The sequence below is a fragment of the Pleurodeles waltl genome, chromosome 12 (genome assembly GCF_031143425.1).
Source record: "Pleurodeles waltl isolate 20211129_DDA chromosome 12, aPleWal1.hap1.20221129, whole genome shotgun sequence".
Taxonomy (NCBI): Eukaryota; Metazoa; Chordata; class Amphibia; order Caudata; family Salamandridae; genus Pleurodeles; species Pleurodeles waltl.
The window spans coordinates 351,070,877-351,090,990 of record NC_090451.1 but is presented as its reverse complement, the minus strand read 5'-3'; the positions used below and the strand labels follow the sequence as shown (position 1 = coordinate 351,090,990).

The window sequence follows — 20,114 nt, the reverse complement described above, 5'->3', positions numbered from 1 at the left end:
ATTGTAGATGCTTACTGATAAAGTGTTAATGGTTTGCCTCGAGGTTCTGAGTGGCATTACAGACAACTCAAGCTTTGCTGTCATCTTGTTCTCTGATATCTTTCACAAATAAGTCCGTACATACATTTACCCATCTAAAATTCTCTGTCTTTTATCACATCAGTATACTAATACCTGAAATATGTGGTTTCTTCCTAAACCTCTGACCTTTTCAATATTGTTTTCTGGTCCTTAGTATTGTCACCATCATTGTTCAGCGAATTTGCCCTACATAACTAGCATCAGACAGTCAAGTATGTGAAGTCAAAAGGATCACTAATCGAAACCCTGAATGCTTTTGCCATGCGGCCAGCAGTCCACTTGAATGTGGGGTTGGGTATACCTCTCATAATTTTGTGTAACATTAAGGGCCTCGTTTAAGGAGAGGCGTAACTGGACAGGTATCAATAACTGTCAGATGTTGTGTCAATCTCGCCCCCTGTTTCTCTGTCTCCCTTATAGGTCTGGGGAATTATGTTTCCAAAAGCAGAGCTAATGCTGAGTTTGCCTGGCAAACACACTAAATGAGTGGTGCAACAAAAAGCATCGTTATAATTCTCTTTGGCTTTTTTCAAGTCATGGTCTTCCATGCATACTAGAGAAGCCCCAGACCGAAACAAACAAAACATCTCCCCAGTGAGCTTGGAGAAAAATGTTATTGTATTAGGTACGTTGTGTTTTTATTTCCCCAAAAAACGTTTTGGGGAGGGTGTGTGGTTGTTTTGGAGAACAAAAAGTGCTGAATGGCGTGCTATGCAGTCATGCAATGAAAGACTAATGGTCAGATTTTTGTTTTTGTTTTGCAGAAGCACCTCTGACATATGTATCTCTATTTAAGTATTTTTAGTTACTCTTGGATAGTTGCCATCCTCTTAAACAGCTCATATAACCCCTCTACCAACTGATTCCCCTGTTTCACCCATGCTGTCTTCTATATGTCTTCCTCTGTTTTCTTGTTATCCCTGTTTCAGCATTTGTAATAATAAACAGATTGCCGCAACCATGTTAAATTTGTACAAATGCAAGTTTAAAATGAGGATTCCATGGTTTCTGGAGAAAAAGGTAGATTGTTTACTCAATTCCATGGGCAGTTTTCCGGAGGTTTGCTGATACTCCTCTGAAATGCTATTTCAAAGGTTGGGACCTCCTGAATGTAACAGTCCCAAGTTGTGGTGAGTCCTTACTTCCCAGAGTTCTTTTGACACTGGATATAGTTGGTTAGGTGACCAGATGTTAAGGCTTGCTCAAGTGATTGGCTTTAATGTCTCACACAGCCAATTTTGAACTTGGTCCTTGAAACAAGGAGTGATATGATCTTGCATTATCGTGGAGATACAATCCGTTTTTTTAAAATTAGAAAGTAATTTTGTGATGGAATGAAAAACCACGCTGTGGTCGAACATTAGAGGAATTCTTTATGGTAGCAGCTTGTGTGAGTTAGGATTGTCAGGAATGTCATTGGCACAGTTTTTGAAACATCATTCATAAGTACATTACATCCTCTGAATACCCTGCACAAATTCTGAGCATTATCAAAGGGCAGAACTCATTAAGACACCAACTATGATGAATAGAAAAGCACAGAGTAGCAGGGAACGATATGCTGGGGCAGAAAATGGGGCATTCAATTCATCTGTAGCAGTTATTCATTTCACAATTTATTTATTCTATTTGGAAGTCTTTTCTCTTCAGGAAATTTGGATGAAAACAAGCAGTACCAAGACAAATCGTTACAGTGCTCCAGGACTCAAATGCATTGAATGATGACTGAGTAACCACATAGAGCACAGGGAAAATACAAAAAAGTGCTGGTCAAAAGTACGCCATGAATGGCTATTAAATGCATAATCAAGGAGGAGCTAACACAGGCTTAGAAGGACACAAGCCACAGGGCACCAGAGTTCCCAAAAGGAAGGCACATGGGTTTTAGAAACGGGAGTAAAAGGGACAATCCTGTGGAAGTTAGTAGATTCATTCTTCCAAAACACAAGGGGCCTAAAATTACAACCAAAACACGAGGGGCCTAAAATTACAACCAAAACACGAGGGGCCTAAAATTACAATCAGCTTAGTGAGAGAGTGGAGGATGTAGTGCCTCGCTTGACATTCCTGTTGATCCTTCCATTCTTTTTCTTCACTTTAATTTCTCCGTTGGACGCTGGTGTTGTAATGAAATATCTTAAAGGTGCTCTGGAATAATCGAGTTGTTATCTGCAGTTTAAAGATGGTTCCAGCTGGGTCATCCAAGACTATGCACCATGATTATGAAAGCAAAGGCCCTCAGAACACTTATTGCCAGAGGTTACTAAGGTTTGTACCTGACTAGTATCGAGTCACATGTTCTCTTCAACTTATTAATGCAATGTTCATTGAGCTTGGATCAAGTAGTATTGGGAGCAGGATGACGGCACCATCAGACCACACTGGTCTTTCAGTGATTTTGCTCCATTTGCGGCGGGGAAAGGTGGGAGGTGTAATCGGGGCTCCAGGCAGTCCCTCGATGGTGAAGTGGACAATGCTGTGGTTGGGTCATGTTATCTCGAAGGTATGCCAGAACTTAGCTCTGTCGCTGGAGGAGAAAATGGGGTCAAGTGTGTGTCCTGCTCTGTGGGTGGAGGCGGTGACCAGCTGAGAGAGGTCATTGATGCTCATGTTTCTGAGGAGTAAGGCGGAGTTGGCATCATCCAAGGTGGAATTTCAGATCCCCCAGGAAGATGTGGTAGTTGGAGTCGAATGACCTGGGGGGAATGAAGTCCAGGATGGAGCTGCAGAATCTGTGGCGGGGGCAAGAGGATCTCTTGGTGAGGGTTCCTCTGATGGTGGTTTTGGCGTCAGGTTTGATCTGAAAGTTGATGTGTTCCTTGATCGGTGTTGTGTCATTATTTGAGTCGGTGCATTGGAGGAAGTACCTGTGAACGATGGTGATGCCTCCACCATGCCTGTTTGGGTGGTTGCGTGTAGAAAAAACAGGAATAGTGCAAGGAGGTGGGGAGGGCCTCAAGACCAGCAGGGCAGTGGCAGGAAAGATAGCAAAAAGCTAGCAGCAGTCAGGACAGAGGTAGCAGAGGCACTTAGCTGCAGGCTCTATGTAGTGCTTAGCAGCAGTGCCAGTAGGAGCTAGAGGGGCTTTCTCAATGGGGTCGAGCAGCAACTGCCATTAAGTTAAGGGAGCTGAAAGAACTAGGGGCCCCAAGAGGTGTACCTGAGTGACCCCCAGTGACCAGGAGAGCAGAGATACCTGGTCTTCCTATGGACTAACAAAAGGACTTTGCCAAGGAACTTTGTAAGAACAGGACCACACCAGAGAAACCCAAAGGTGGATTCTGGAAGAAGAGGTCCTGCAAAAGAAGGGGACGAAGTCTATCCACAATGGAGTGTCCAGACGGGGCAGGAGCCACAACCCACCATTCGGTGAATGAAGATCCGGGTCAACGAGGGAAGATGAAGATGAGCTGTGGAGTCCAGGAGCTGCAGAGAAGTCCTTGGAGTCATGTAGGTGATGTCCCATGTCAGTCACAGGGTCACAGGTGGTCAGTGGTCAGGAAGACCACCAACAAGCCGTGGCAAATGCAAGTTGGAGCAAAAGAAGAGTTGCAAAGCTCAAAAGGACCAGCAAGGCCCAGGGGACTCAACCCTTGGAGGGGAGTCCGGGCTGACCCTCAGCAGTTGGGAGAGCCAACAGAAGCAGTCGCAGCCCCCACAGGCAACACACGGGCAGCTAGCACAGTAAGTTGCAGTGAGGCCCAGACAGCACACCTGGAGAGAAGTCCCATGTCACTAGAGCAGCAGAGAGGAGACTGTGCTTGGAAGGATGAAGTGCTGGGGGTCGGGGCTACTCGGAGCTTGAAGATCCCCTGGAGCAGGAGACAAGAATCCTTGGTAGCTGCAAGAGCCGCGGTGCACAAGGGTTCTGTCCTGCAAGGAGAGGCAAGGGCTCACCTTCTCCCAAGATAGACAGCTGGCAGAGAGGACCAACGGGACCACTCCAGATCACTACCTGTGATTCAGGATTCATGTAGCTCCACAGGAGTCCAGATTCACACAGCCGGACGTTGTTGCTGTAGGTGCCTGCAGATTCTAGGGAGTGACTCCCTGACTCCAAGAAAAATTCCTTCTTAGTGTAGGCTAAAGTCTTGCTGACCCCAGAGGATGCACAGCTGGGGAAATGTTACAGTTGCTGGAAGGAGCCGGAGATATAATGCTGCAAGGCGAGTTCGTCTCAGGAGTTGCAGTCATGTCGGTTCCTGAAAAGTCCAGTTGTAGTTCCAGTGGCCCGAAGTACAAGTAAACGATGCATAGGAGTCCTGGTGGAGTCTTGCACATTGAATGTGGGGACCCATCCTCGAGAAAGTTCCTTTGATAGTTCTAAAAAGGGGGTTTGGTCACCTTGCAAGGGGACCACCTATCAGGAGGGGTCCCTGATCTCACCTGTCTGTCCAGGCCACTCAGATGCTCCGAGGGGCGTCTGCACATCTTGGTATCAAGATGGCAGAATTAAGTGGCCACCTGGAGCTTTGGGCACCATCCCTTGGATGGTGATGGCCTGGGAGTAGTCACTCCCCTTTCCTTTATCCAGTTTCGCACCAGAGCAGGAACCGGGGGTCCCTCGACTGGTGCAAACCAGTTTATGCGAGGAGGGCACCAAAAGTGCCCTTCAAAGCAAACCAGTGGCTTGGGGAGGCTACCCCTCCCAAGCCTTGTAACACCTATTTCCAAGGGAGAAGGTGTTGCTTCCCTCTCCCACAGGAAATCCTTTGTTCTGCCTTTCCCTGCCTGAGCTGAACAAGCAGCAGGAGGCAGAAACCTGTCTGTGGGGTGGTAGAAGTGCGGGCTGCCCAGAAAACCCTATTGGACTGGTAGGAGCAATACTCGGGGCGGGGTCTTTTAAGGAGCCCCAGAGTGCATGGAATCATACAATAAATACTGGCATTAGTATTGGGATATGATTCTGACATGTTTGATACCTGGGTTTGGAGTTGCCATTATGTAGCTGGACCACCGACCTCTGGCCAGTACATGGGTAAAATGGCTTCCCTGCACTTATGTAGTCCAGTGCATTGGAACTGAAGTTTGCTGGGGCATCTCTGCTCATGCAGGGGTGCCCTCACACACAGGAACCTGCAACCTACTCTCTGGGCTGGGAGGACCTACCATATGGGTGACTTACAGTGACCTCGCGCAGTGACCAGTAGTGAAAGGGTGCATGCACCTTTTCACACAGGCTACACTGGCAGGACTGCAGAGATAGTTTGCTTGGGCTCCAATGGGTGGCATAATACTTGCTGCAGCCCATGGGGGACCCCTGGTGTACCAATGCCCTGGGTACCCAAGTACCATAGACTAAGGACTCACAGGGGGTACATCAGTATGCAAATTGTGGGGTGTAACGGGTACCAAAGCAAGCAAATCTGGAGAAGAGAGCACAATCACTGGGGTCCTCGTTAGCAGGATCCCAGTAAACACAGTATAAACACACTGATAAACAGGCAAAAAGTGGGGGTAACCATGTAAAAAATAGTGACTTCCCTACAGGAAGCAAGGTGGGAAAAGAGACAGTGGGATGCAGGGGGGGCTGAGCAGGGTCGACGTGGAGAAAAAGAGGAACTAGTGCAAGGGGGGCACAAGAGCAGCTAGGCAGTGACAGTAGAGCTAGCAGAAAGCTAGCAGCAGTCAGGAAAGACGCAGCAGAGGCACTTAGCTGCAGGCGCTTAGCTGCAGGCTCTGTGTAGCACTTAGCAGCAGTGCCAGTAGAATCTGGAGGGGCCATGGTGTTTCCTACTCTAAACCCAAGTCAGCTAACCTACATCTTCCCAGGGTTTTTTGTTTTAAAGTATAGGTTTTTATTGGCGTTTTTCAGTAGGACAGTAGCATGACAGTATATTGTTACACTGCACTTGGCTGTATCCAGAATAGATGTAATGCATGGTAATTCGAAGAGTGTAGACATGCATAGACCCTCCCATGAACCTTCCCTCACAATGCAATGGTATTCACGTTGCACACGTCACAGGAATCATTCCCGGCACCTCATTCATAGTGCCCCTAATACTTCCATGAGGACTCACCCTAGATAAATCCTCTGACCCTGACAGATCTTCAGCTGGTGGGTCAAGCACATCAGCCAGCATGGCTGCCCAGGTCTGTAGGTCAGCCACCAATTTTGTGTCTCTACGCATCCTACGCATATGGAACTCTTCAGCATTCGCCCAAAATATCATGCCTCTCTTCCACTCCAACAATGAAAGGGCCCTGGGGGGACAACCACCATGTAGCCAGTCACTGCTTGACTAAAGCGAGCCCCAACAATTGGAGCTTCCTGCACATTTTCCGTTTCTTGCTAATCGGGACCCACCCAAACAGTGCCCGATCTCCCTGGCCGTGGACCTCCCGGTGCCACCCTGGAGAGCTGACAGTACCCCGTCCCAGTAAGCCACCGTCCCCAGGCAATGCCACATCAAATGTAGAAAATCCACCGCCACCTAGTCACACCATGGGCAGGTAGAGGGCCTCTAGGGATATATGATATGAAGATCTTAATTGGTAAGTACACCTGGTGTATGACGTTATAATGTGTCAGCAAAAAGCGGGCTTTGGAAGAGACCATCCTAACCTCTTCATGGCTGGCAACACAATCCTTGGGCGACAATGGCTCGTCCGGTAGCGCCTGCCGTTTAATTTTCACTGGGAGATTCTTGAGAGGTTGGTCCTCCCTCAGAGCTCTGTAGAGGTGGGACACCAATCGGCATCCCCCTTCCAAGGACAACCAGACCATCAGCGCCTGGGACCCAGGGGGTGCCTCTGGAAAGGAGAGCCAAATCGTCCTGACCGATGACGATATCTTAGCAAATGGATGGAACTGCCCAGAGTCCAATTTGAAAATCGCAAGAGCATCAGCCAGGTTTACAAACTGGCCATCAGGGTATAGGTCGCCCAAAGTTTCACCCCCCTGTCTGCCATCGGGCCACTGACATTGACTGAGCCACCTGATGGAAGGGTTTGAGAATCCACAAGGGCAGAGCTGCAGCATAAGGGCGCACGGCGCAGCGCCCACTTAACTGCACATTCCAAGCCCAGCAGATCCACTTGATAACATCCAGTAGCCGAGCCAGGACCCCCGAAACCATCATGAATAATTCTGGTAGGGAGTGACCCCCATATGTCCCAGCTAGAAGATGTTTTTTCCAGTTCTCGGCTTCTGTAAACCAATATACCGTATGCTGCAGCTGCGTGGCCAAACTGTACAACTCCAGATCAGGTAACTTGAGCCCCCCACCCCAAGTTCACTGTAGCGTGGCAAGGCCTACTCTTTTCCTCCCTGATGCCCAGAGCAATTCAACAATCAATTTATCGAGTTCAGAAAACCTTCTCTAGGAATGTCAGGGAGGGATATATATATATATATATATATATATATATATATATATATATATATATATATATATATATATACAGTGATGTAGTACAACCATTTTTTACCAGTGCCACTTTATCCATTAGTGAAAAACGTAAGGAATTCCAGAATTTGATGGACAACTTCAGTTTGTCCTGAACCCTGCCCATATTGTGTTCTCTGAAGCAGTGTACATCGTGGGTTAGTCGTATGCCAAAATATTTAACGTTATCCACCACCCAGAGTATAACAGTCTGGGGGAAAGTGGCCAGGGACCTCCCAGCCAGTCCTCCAACAGGGAACAGCTTGGACTTAGCTTGATTAACCTTAAGACCATACAGTCTGTTAAATTTAGCTAGAAGCGCCAGGGGTATTGGGAACGAATATACAGGGTGATGCAAATAGATTAAGGCATCATTTGTATATAGGGAGACGACGTGGGTGTGGTCTGTGATCTAAATGCCCCAACCCCCGAGGGCCCGACACAGTCAGGAAGCCAATGGCTCCATAGCTAAAGCGAACAGCAGGGGAGACAAAGGGCACCCCTGCTGAGTGCCTCGTCCTTCCAGTGTTCAGAAGATGGAAACTGATTGACCAAACATAACACAGTTTTAAAACATCCTGCTACTACACATAAATATAGCACATTCTCAACAGGTGGAAGATGGTGCAACAGATAAAAAGGAAGACAGTAGATGGCAACAATGTCACTGTGGTGCATATCTATGGGTCCTATCCTGTCGGTGCCCCGCTAACTCAGGCCTCTATTTGTTCTTATTCATGGACTCCCATCAGTTGCAACCAGAAGCTCAACTTGCTCCTTTATTCACCATCAGGGGGCGCACAAATCAACAACTCTATGCAGTCATTTCCATCTTCTTCCCCCTACACACCTTGGTAAATATGTCTAGCATGACCTCCTGCAGGCGAATTAACTGGAATTTTGGCTCTGCCACCCATTGTATTAAAGCATTTCCTTTAAATTCACTGTTTCACACAAATGGGTTGTGCTGGCTGGCATATGTATAACTGTCAATTTTACATTAGTTCAGATACTATATCGTAGTGCCCCCCCTGCCTTTTTTTTTTTTTACTTCAGTCACTGTAATGTCTTCTTCCATTCATGAGACAATAATAAAGTGTTGCAGGTGATGCTGCTGGAATCCCCCTAGAAGTACAGGTACTCATAAGGTCAGGTATTCAGTATAATTTATGTATATGAAATTTATCACCATTTACATCCATTGTCTGCGTATAAATTAAGTGAATATTAATTGTGAACATGTTGAATGTCTGGCTTCATCACTACATTAAAAGTCATCAGAGTTCTCACTATGTATGTGGTGAGTGAAAAATATCAATGCTACTATCTGTAGTTGTAAGTGGGTTGTATCCATCAAAATGTAATAAATAAAAAATGTTACATCAGTAACTGTTTGTCATTCTCGTTAATTATCCTGATGACCTCTCAGTGATGGTGATATGCCTACCACATCAAAATAAATGAATTTAAGGCAGTCCCATTAGAGTCTCTCTTTAATTGCATCGTACTTTTTTTTTAACCTATTATAATATTCTTTGCAGAGAGACATTTCTGTGCTACAGCCTCCTATGAACGAGTTGCAGTGTCATGCAATGTACCATGATTATTTGGCAGTAACAACATCCTGGTCAGCCTCTGACACGAGGGCTGGCAAGTCTGGGCTTGTACGCCTAACACTACTGTAATGTGCTCATTCACCGCACCCGAATTACGCTTTATTCACGTGTCCATCAGCTGCACCACACGTTAAGATGAATGCTGCATCCATGAGTTCCTGATGTTTGGAATTGCAATTGCTTGTCCTTGAGGGGCCTCGTTTATCAAGCTTCTCTAAATTCTTAGTCTTTTTTTCCATACAAAGAGACTGTGGGGTTTGCCCAAATCTTTGCCCAGAAGAATACATGCCTGAGGTTGGATAAAACCTGCTGTCCTCCTAATACTAGCAGTGGGGTGCCATTGTCTACCACAAACAAACACCGTAGGGATTTTCTTCTTTCCAACTCTCACGCCTTTACTCTGGACCCCTTGCTATGTCTCAGCACCATCAACACTGCTGGTACCTCTTTGGCCTGGTAAACCTGAAGGCCAGCCGTCACAGTGTCTCCCAATATCTCAAGAGAACGCTGGCCACAGCACTTGCTATGTCGCCACGTAGCTGTAACTTACTGTATCAAGTTCTTTCAGCTATGATTCACTGAGCAGGTGTATTCCTAGGTAGCCATTACATTGAGACTCTGGCAATTTTACCCCTTGCAAGGTCTTTGATACATCAAAATGTCAGGACTTGCAGAAGTAACATGGAGCACACTTTGACCGCAGCAATGAGTTCTTGTCCTAGACTAAGAACCACAGTGGGGACTAGAAAAAGTGGACAGTATTAGATGATTCCTCTTTACTTTTTGTCCCAGGCTGCTGAGTTCTTGACAAGGGCAGATACAGTGGCACCAAAGGTCAGCGGTGGCGTATGCTTTTCCAAGCTACTACAACTGGGCTCCAACACTCTTGCCTTCCCAGCCCCGGTACTCCTTTATCAGAAAAACATCTCCAAAATCATATTTTAGGTATCCTCCTAATAATAACCTATTGTGCACGAAGCGTAGGATCCACTTCATTTATAAAAGCCTCTGCCACAATAGAGCATGTTAATGGAGCCAAAGTTAATCTAAAATCAATGAGACGAAAAGGTTAGCTCTCTTGTGCACAGTATCTCTATAAATCATCGTTTGGGAAGAAAGCCCTGCTCCACTGTGCAAATTCCCTCCCCAATTACACCCTGCAGCATATATTCAGATCCCCCTCTACTACCTGGGCAAATTACCCATTTGGGAACCGTCCCATCTTTATTAAAGCATTAAAAACTCACCAAGACCGAATACCTATTATTTCCGAAGGAAAACAAGTCACAAATAGTACAAATAGGATCAATGACATGAATCTCGAATGCTTCAAACCCTAACTTTCACCCAATGCTACGTCACCTGGATCCATCCTGGACTACTAATTAATCCTCAAGAGGCACACAGCCATGAAAACATACACGGCCTGGTACCAGCTCTCTCCATTAAAGAAAGTGAAGAAAGGAAGTGAAACTGTCCTTTCCTGAGAGCAGCTCAATACTGTTGTTCAATCCCTGCTACTCTTGGATTTGGAAAGTGAAAATGCCCCATCCGTGACTTGCCAGACTCCACACTGATCACAACATCCACATCCTGAAGGAACTTCACTGACCCCGTTGCCAGCCCACATCATCTTCAAAACCAGCTGCAAAGCCATCACAATGAGCACCCCACCTATTTGAATGTCAAGTTTACCACCTCTGTTGGTATGCAGCACACCCACTGCCAGGACACCATCACACTGGTGACAAAAACGTATTAAAAAGAGAAAAACAAGGCAAACGGTGTTTTCTGTTGATGCATCCAGGATCTGAAACAACACCCTTGTATCAATCAGGATTGCCCCAATTCTGCTCTGGTATACTCTTGCTTCCATAAAACAGCTACCTTTCCAATAGATTACTGGCGGTATCCTTGCATTTTACACTCTATTGTGCTCCTTTAACCTACTTTGGATACTTTAGTAACATATGAAATTGCTAAAGTAACCAGTCCACTATACGTACTTTGAGGGACATCGAACCTAATGCCACGGAACATCTTTGTAAATAGGAGTTCATAAGTCATTTGTGTGATAATTATGGGGAGCTTTTAGTGCTTTAAGAGATACATGAAGACGTGCTACAATGACACTGGTAGTTTTGTCGTGGACGCTATTGCTTGTTAGACACCACTGCTTCAAAAAAATCAAAGGAATAAATAAAAAAAGCACTGTCAAAGCAAATAGGTCTCGACTTTGATACCTAATGTTTTTGCCAATGCCTTTTGGCGATGTTATACATCATGCATCAGCAAGATGCAGCGCTGCAAGGCCAATAATAGAATAAAAGAAAAAAGTGCAGAGCACTTCAATACAAAATGATGCAGGCATTTTTAGGTATTTTTATTTGCCATTCCATCATGGATTGGTACATTTTTTTAAAAATTAAATAGAAGTAATTTTTTATTTGATGCCTAGGTCAACTAAGTGTTTAATTATTCTCCTTGCTTACAAGAAACACCTGTCGGCATGAAAGGGATGCTGCAAAGTATTTAAACTCTATTGAAACTCTAAATTACATATGGAGGATTTCTGGCTCTTGTGAATTTCTGCCATAGGGAGTCCAGAACTCGGGACAGATTGGATGCTCAGATTCACTGTTAGTGACGTTTTTTTATATTATGGTTAAAAAATACAATGTGTTACTTTGTCTCCAGTATGCACGTGCACTACCCCACTTGATACGACCAAGACATGTACACCAGGAAGGCTCTTCTTAAAAGTACTGGGGTAAATCCAATATGGGTCACAAACACATGGTTCTGAAACGTGGAAAATGACTGCACCCTCTCTTATTTTCCCACGGTATGTTTGAAGAACACCAAGTGCTCTGGGTCAGGAGCCCAATATTAAAAGACAGAATAGAAGGTCCTGGTGAGCACATTCATGTTTACCCATGAACAAGCTGAGCCTGTATGTAACACAAGAACACTGTTAATCTAAGTAAGTCGCGTGGGTGTTTTAGTGGCACTGCTCACATCAGGAGACTGCATCAGTTTCACTACTAATCGCAAGCTTTGGGTTTGCCCTTGAAGGATGTTTTTGAAAACTCAAGTTATCACCAGCCCTGATTTCTACAAGCCAGTCTCTTATACAGGGTAAGAATCTTACTTTATCCCAGAGTACTTGTTTGTTCCTGAGAAGTGTTTGCACTCTCCAATTAAAAGTATTGCACCTTTGCTGAAAATGTATGGCACTCTCCCTCTCAAAATAAAGGGGGGAAGGTACTTGGTACTCGACAGTACCGATCAACTTAAAGCGCTGGTAATAGTGTTTTGAAATTAATATTAGTTTTTTGAAATTAATATATATTACACTCAACTATGGAATATGCACTCTTCCGCATGAAGCCTGTATCAACGTGGAATTCGAGGGCTGGAAAGCATGCACCAATAACGCTACTAATATCTCGGCGCACATGTATGAATCTAGGTAAAAGTGAACAAAAAAGAACACAGATGCCTGCAAACCCCGACTAAATACTTGTGTCTGATGTTCCTACACTACTATTCTGCACTAATGTATTACACTTGATACGTGGCAATGTCTGATGGCACAGCCGCAGTATGAACGGCAGATCTATTAAAAACAATTGCTGCATAAACAGTGCAGCTACCTTTTGACTTGCCTTTCTTTCGCACACTGTACGCTGAAAGGACAGTCATTAGCTAATATGTGGAAATCTATGGAATATTCTTTAATTATTGGGCTGCTAAGAGTTCAACACAGGAGAATGGGGCTCCAGCTGCATGTTCGAAACCGCAACACTATCTTTAATAATAGTGATTTACATTAATCTTCTTAAAAATGTGTTTGTTCAAAATTAAAAGCTGCAGAATGACGCTGTTCACTGTAAAGATTCAATTTCTCGTTAGACTTACATTATCTGCAAGGATAATTCTTTCTCCATCAGAAAGAGTGAGACACAACACATGTAATAAAGAGATGTTGAAGGAAATGGGTAGGGTGAGTTCTGAGCCCCTATAAAGGGGTTTGGCCTTTGGCCTCGTTCTTTTATTTGATAATAACTTACTTCGTAACTTGCAATCTCCTTCTAAAGTATAGTGGGGAATACTTTATCACACAACTATCACGAAATATCACATGCGGTACTAAATAACATATGGTAGGGTTCCCAAAATGTGTGTGACTAGATTCCATACACAACTGTCTTGCACTAAATCGACGCATGTAGTGCACAATGATCACATGAGTGATCTCCGCTCAACAGACCAAAAAATGCACTGTAGTACACTGATTATTTATCTTACCTAATGCGGATCAAATAAAGATACGTGTGCGCTTATGACATCACAATAAATAGAAAATAAAACCTAAGGTACGGCAAATGATAAATCATCTATTTCGATAGGGCGACTTTCAACGAATATATTGTGGATATAAGGTGCTGCTGGGCAAGCAGGACCTAAACGGACTTGAGGAGCCTGGCCGCTCCCCTTCCCCGGGCACCTGTGCACACACACCTGCCTATCCCCTCCTCTGTGACCCTCACTTACCTTCCTGAAGTACTCGCTGTTCCTTTTGACGCTAAGGCCTTCGGCCCCGCCGCGGAGGATGGCGTCGGTCATTGCTGCCCTCCTTGCCCTTGCGCTCGGCGCTCCGTGTGCCAAAAGTGCCCACAACCTGTTGTGCTCTAGCGGAGGAGAGTCGTAGTCCGCAGCTCCTGCTCTGCTCTGGACCGAGCTCCTCCTCTTACTCCGCCCACACCTCCATTGGACACGCCCAGCACCTCCCTCAGCCGGTCTGACACCTCCTGGCAGGACGCCCCAGTGTAAGTTCCACTGTTGACATTGTGACGTCGTGCCAGATGCCGCTCTAAGAACACCTCCCTCCAACCAGCGCACGACGCTAGGATTGACCATAATTTTCTTAGCTCCGCCCCTCCTTCGTCTTTACCTATCATCACTCACGCCCTTGCTCGCCTTCTTCTGAATATTCAAAACCCTGTCTATTGAAAAGGAGGACGGACTCGTTCTTTTCAAGCAGCGGGCATTGAGCCCTAGCCCCGAGAGACGTCATTGTTGCACGCCCTGCTCTCTCGCCTTCCGAGGCTCGCGGTGGCGCTCTCTGTTACCCTGGCAACGCCTAATCAGTAACTAGGCCTAGTGATGAGGAAAAGAGTGCACTGACAAACACCACCGCCCTCCGATTTCCCGCCCTGTGACTCAGCTTCAGGGATTTGTGTTCTCTACTCCCTGTTTCATATCTCGTACTGCATGGAAAGACTTAAAATGGATGGCCTTAGACATACGGCCGGGTTTCAAAGTGGATGCGTAAGAGCGATACCAAAGTAAAAGTCTTCAGTACATGAAGCACATAGCGGATACATGAGGGTTTTCATACCAGTTCACAGTGAACTCGAGAGGTCTTCGGAATTGCTAACCAATATGATTCTGATGTTACTAAAATAAATTGCACGGAATAAAATCAAAGTACTCCAAAATATGTTAAATCAAAATATGTGTTCCCAATGTCTCTAAAATAACACAAATCTAATAACATAGGTAACGTTATAGACATGGAAAACAAAAATATAGGCCCTTAAAATGATGCAGCAGAAAAGGGGCGATGTCACGTCGAATTGAGTCATCAGGATTTGTCTGACTATCAGCACACATTTATTTTTCCAAAACTCTGTCCCTTAAGAAAATGGCTCAAAGGGCACATGAAAAAATTGTCTGTTCTAGTTTATTGAATTGGCCACAGACTCTAATCTAAACTATTTTAAGGAGTTAAGGCACCTGTTGCAGTTTTCTCTGTGCAAATTCCAGTGTGGAACTGGCCTGCCAGGCAATCTGGCTCTGCCAGATCAGCCACTTTCAAAGGATTTTTTTTGGTCTCAGCATGACACAGGAAAACATAACAACCCACTTACTGGCCCTTTCAAGCAGGCCCACGTGACAGTGGCAGACTACCTGAAAGGCCAGTCCATCACTCGTGATGTAGTGCCTTTTCCTGATCATCAATTTAAAGCACTACTGCTGAAACAAGTGCATTGTAATCCCATGAGGATTTTGTTGCTCCTCACTGGTTCTCATCTTTCAAAGCAATTCCATATCAGATAACATTTCATGATATAGTGTAAAACACATTAATCTTCACAATAAAAACGGACAAGTATTAAGGTCAAATTCATGAAGGTTTAAATGAAGATTGAAGGTTAATGGCTTGAATTATTACAGAAGGCAACGACCAGCTGTTAGAATCAACTGTTTATTAATCTAATTCAATAAATGGCATGAAGCACAGAATACATGCCGAAAATTAATAAACAGGATCCAGCCTATTTCAGTTCTAAGGAAATTAATTAGAATCATATTTGTCACCACTATCCCACAGATTTAAATAATGTAGTTTCCACCCCCAGTGCTCCTGAAACACCTTAATAATTAGTACACATATCTTTACAAATCAAGGTTAAGTTTTCATTAGAATAATATACATTTACTATGTTAACAGCATAAAAACGAAGTTTGAGAACAGAGTATCATGCTATACATGAGAGAATTACTTTGTGCTCCAAACAGTCTTTACAAAATATCTGTTATACGCGGAATGAATGCACAGTGTAGGAATGACAGAAAAATGGCTGCCTGCAAGGGAAATATTGTGACAGATAGCAATGAGCATTTTTAAACAGTAGCCTCTTTTATCCTATTAAAAAAAAACGTTTCTCAGCAGAAAATCTTGAATTAATTATTTGTTAATTACACAATGTTAATACAATTATGCGTTTTCATTAAAACCACTATGCTATGGCAAATTCCAGAATATAATAGTGATAACATATCTTTGGTTGCACTTCCTGAGGGAGATCTAAGTATAGTGCAGTACATATTTGACTCAATGTAATATATACAATACAAAATTATGAGGGTTAATGTGCCTGTGCAAACTACAGTGTGTGACATGTAGGTCACACATTGGTATTTTATGTGAACAGTTCTCTTGATAACTGCTTTTGTTGCAAAGATAATTTTATTATGAACTGGTCACAGGTTAAAATCCTTGTAGTGTTGCTTAATGAACTAAGAACCGGCATCAAGGAGCTGCATTCAAACAACAAGTCGTGCTTTTAGAATCTTTCTGTATCTTTCAGTATTATAGAGTTGCTAAAAAGGGTTCCTTTTAGTAGTAACAAAAACATTATTAGCAAGTGCTACTTAAATGGTTGTTAGTATAATTACTCCAATATTCAAATACATCTCACATTTGCAAGCATAGGCATGCTTCTTACGTATAGAGCTTGGGAAAGTAGAAAAGCTCATTTGAAATCATAGTTTAAATCATAAGCACCTGGGAAGAGACAACAAGATGAATATATTTAAATCTTTAATGGCATTGGCTTTAAAGTGTTAGGCTCCAGCTACCTCCCAGCCAGGATGAGAGTTGAACAAAAGGAGCGCTGATGGCCCTTTAAGTGATGTCCTATGTGGAACTGAAAATGACAGATCCTCCCCATCTGCTGCAAGTTACTGCACACATGTAGCACAATGATGGGCACTGCTCACTGTGTCCTGGTGTTGGCACATTGCAGCTTGGAGTTGGCTCGATAATTGTTGCTGGATCTGGGAACTGTCTGGATGACCATCCTTTTTGGTATTAATACACTCAATTTGCAAAAGATATTCATATTTTTTTCAGCCAAAACTATTTATATTTATTCTTTTATTTCCTAATTCATAAAACATTGCACAATTTATTGCAAGGCTTTTGGAAATACAATTCTCTCTCTAAAACAAAATGTTCCTCCTAAATGTTCCAAAATGTGGACATGTATACCTAAATTACATGGTTAATTATCACCATGGTCAGCCCTAGATAAGCTGCCAGTAACCTATGCCTTAGACCAGTAATGCAGACTGTCTCCCATTTTGTTATATTTTTTTCTTTGAATTTAGTGCCCCGCATAACTTGGCACCATAAGTGACTACCCAGTCTGCATAAGTGAGTGAGCCTTTCATATTTTTTACTTCAAAATTTTCCTGATGTCATTTGTATTTCTGTGTGTATTAAAAAATGCAGCAGTGTTATAAACTGGGTCTCTAGTTGGCAGAGGTATACACCCTTATAATATAACAAAACTGGTGGTTGCCACTATAAAGTTTGCACATCCAATGTATGTGTATGATTTTCTGGGGAAATTCCTTATCCTATAGAGAGAACGTTGTAAGGTGGGTGCCAAACTGGTTATACACCCAACCACCAAGGGTGTAAATTGTGCTGACTGGAAGGCCAGTCAGGACTGGAATAATTATCGAATGATACCAGGGTACATTGGTATAGTCCACAATGTTTATATGAGGGATAAAGTATACATCAAAGTCCAATATGCATTTTCGTGGTTGATTGAGGTTTATTCTTCTCAAGAAAACAGCACATTCCAAAATGCACCCTGTCCAAGTAGCGACCACAATCCTAGTCAGGGCAAGACAATTTACTTAACCTAAACTAACCTGTGCTCACTCTATTGTAGCTTGGCACAGAGCAGGCAGGCTTAACTTGGAAGGCAATGTGTAAAGTATTTGTGCAACACATGTGTAGTAATCACAATGACACACCACAAAAAGGACTCCACACGGGTGTATTAAAAACAGAAGTTATTTATCTGGTTAGATCAAGACCAAAAATGACAACAAGAATCCAATGAATATTCACTTTAAATATATCACATTAAGCACACTGTGTACAAGGCTTATTTTAGAGTCTTTACAGTATTGTACCAGAATATGAGTGTCCCTCTGCGAGGAGCACAGAGTAGGTAGATTGGAGTTGCCCGGGAGCAGCCCAGATGAAGAATACTAGGTGTTATGTCCTCTGTATGCAGAGAGTGCAGTGGAAGCTCGAAGGCTCTTAAGGCTTAGGAGGCTTATGAAGGAAGACACCACTGCTGCAGCAGGTGAAGGCTAAGTGATCTGAGTCGGGCACGTCGAGGGCAAGAAGCAGGGCTGTGCTCGAGCACAACTCACCGATTGAGGAAAGACGGCATGTAGCTCACATCTCTGTCACTTGGCAATACGGGTGGTGGCCCGCACTGAAGCTGCTCCGAAGTCCTGATGCAATGAGTGGCGGGTTGCAGCTCGGAAGTCCGGGTGGGGCGAGCGGCAGGCCACAACAAGGCTGAACTAAAATCTTGTTTGAGTGAGCGGCAGGCCACAACAGGGCTGCACTAATTTTTTGAGCAAAAAGGAGCAGCAGGTTGCAGCAAAGCCACGCTGAAATCTTGGTTACATATGCTGCAATGAAGCCATGCTGAAATCTTGTTTGTAAAAAATGGGGCAGCCCAGAACCCTGGGACCTGGGTAAGTGTGATATATTACTCACAAACTTCATCAGTACAGAAAGTTCTTTATGGTACATCCACTGTCGTGGAGGTTAATTCATATCCTTCCCCCGGAGGGCCCAAAACATTTTTCTGTCACATTGTATGCTGAAATCTTGGTTAGATGAGTGGTGAGCCTTCAGCACAGCAGTCTCTACTCCAGAAGAGTTTCCATGAGTCCAAAAATGTACTTATTTTAGGGGGTCAGGGACCAAGTACTTATACTAGAAAGTGCTTTTGATGAGGGGGAGAGAGAGTGACTACAAAGAGTTCTTGTGAAGTGCACAGGCCCCCCTTTCTGGTCAGCCTTGGCTCCAGACTATCAGTGGGAGGCAATCAGCCCCTTTGTTTGGACTCTAGATACTACCCTTTGAGGTGTAAATGTAAGCCCTTCCCAACCTCCTCCCCACGAAGACTCATCAGTATGCAGATACATGCAGATGCAGCTGAGTGTCCTGAGTTGTGGGTGTCTCAAGGGAATGCACAAGTGTAGCTGTCACCTAGCCCAAGCAAGACGTATATTGGAGTTAGGCTTTAGGCACCCAGGGCAGTGCAAGCAGAGAAATGCCTACTTTCCAAAAGTGGCATTTCTAAAATACTAATAATAAATCTGACTTTACCAGTAAAGAAGATTTATTATTCCAATTCCAATGATACTAAACATGATGCAGCTACTCCTCTTAGATCAGGAACTACAGCTTAAAGGTATTATCGGGAATTCCCAATGCTGGCCTATGAGAGAGTCAGGCCTCACAGTAATGAAAACGACTTTGGGAGGTTTTCATTACAAGGGCATGAAAACTTAAAAGGATAAGACCTGCCTTTTTTTTATAAGCAATTTTTATTAGTTTTATATAGCAACATAAAACCCAACAGGTCACAACTACACTTTGTGGACTGAACATTGCACCAGTCCTAAGCAATTAACAGAGGCATATGATCAAGATCCATCGTAGTAGCCAAAGATAAGGCACACAACATCCCTGCATCTAAGACAAGTCTGCAGCACAATCTCCCCAGGTCCCCATCCATTTCCCCCATACTTTGTCATATTTAGCAGGACAGCCTCTCGCCTCATATACAAGTTTTTCTTGCTGGGCACACCAGTCTACCCCTCGCCGCCACTTCGCAATCGCAGGTGCCGTCTCCTCCTTCCAACCCGCTGCAATGTCTCTCTTGGCCACTAAACATGCCATTCCCACAAAGGCCCAGTCCGCTCTGCTGAACCCCACCCCCTCCAGGACCCCCAATAAAATTGGCAACAGGGCAACCTCGACCTCCACCTGCAGGACTATAGAGATCTCCATCACCACTGCTTGCCAATAGGTTGCTATGTAGGGGAAGCTCTACACCATATAGAAAAAGTCAGCATCAGGGCCTGCACAGCAAGGACAATCAGCCTGGGGTAGGAGACCCGCTCTATGCAACCTGTCAGGAGCAAGGTAAGCCATGTGGATGTAGTAGGTCTGCACCACCCGGAGATGGGAGGTCATGGTCAGTATTCTCGGGGCCATCAAAGCATCTCTACAGTCCTCGTCCTCCATTGGACCCAACCACTTCTCCCACCGCTCTCGAAGATTGTCAAGTGTCTGTGCTGTATTGGTGACTAGGGTGCGATATATGCACGACACTCCCCCTCTACC

The 20,114-nt window shown here is 44.4% G+C and overlaps 1 protein-coding gene across 1 annotated transcript in view; it reads right to left on the bottom strand.

Moving 5' to 3' along the window:
* Positions 1-13,971, bottom strand: part of RHPN2 (rhophilin Rho GTPase binding protein 2) — a 220,404-nt gene extending 206,433 nt beyond the window's left edge. The window contains exon 1 of the mRNA XM_069216541.1: positions 13,646-13,971. Within this exon, the coding sequence (XP_069072642.1) occupies positions 13,646-13,717 (72 nt within the window). The 5' untranslated portion in view covers positions 13,718-13,971. The remainder of the gene's footprint in view (positions 1-13,645) is intronic.
* Between the last annotated feature and the right edge of the window lie 6,143 nt (positions 13,972-20,114).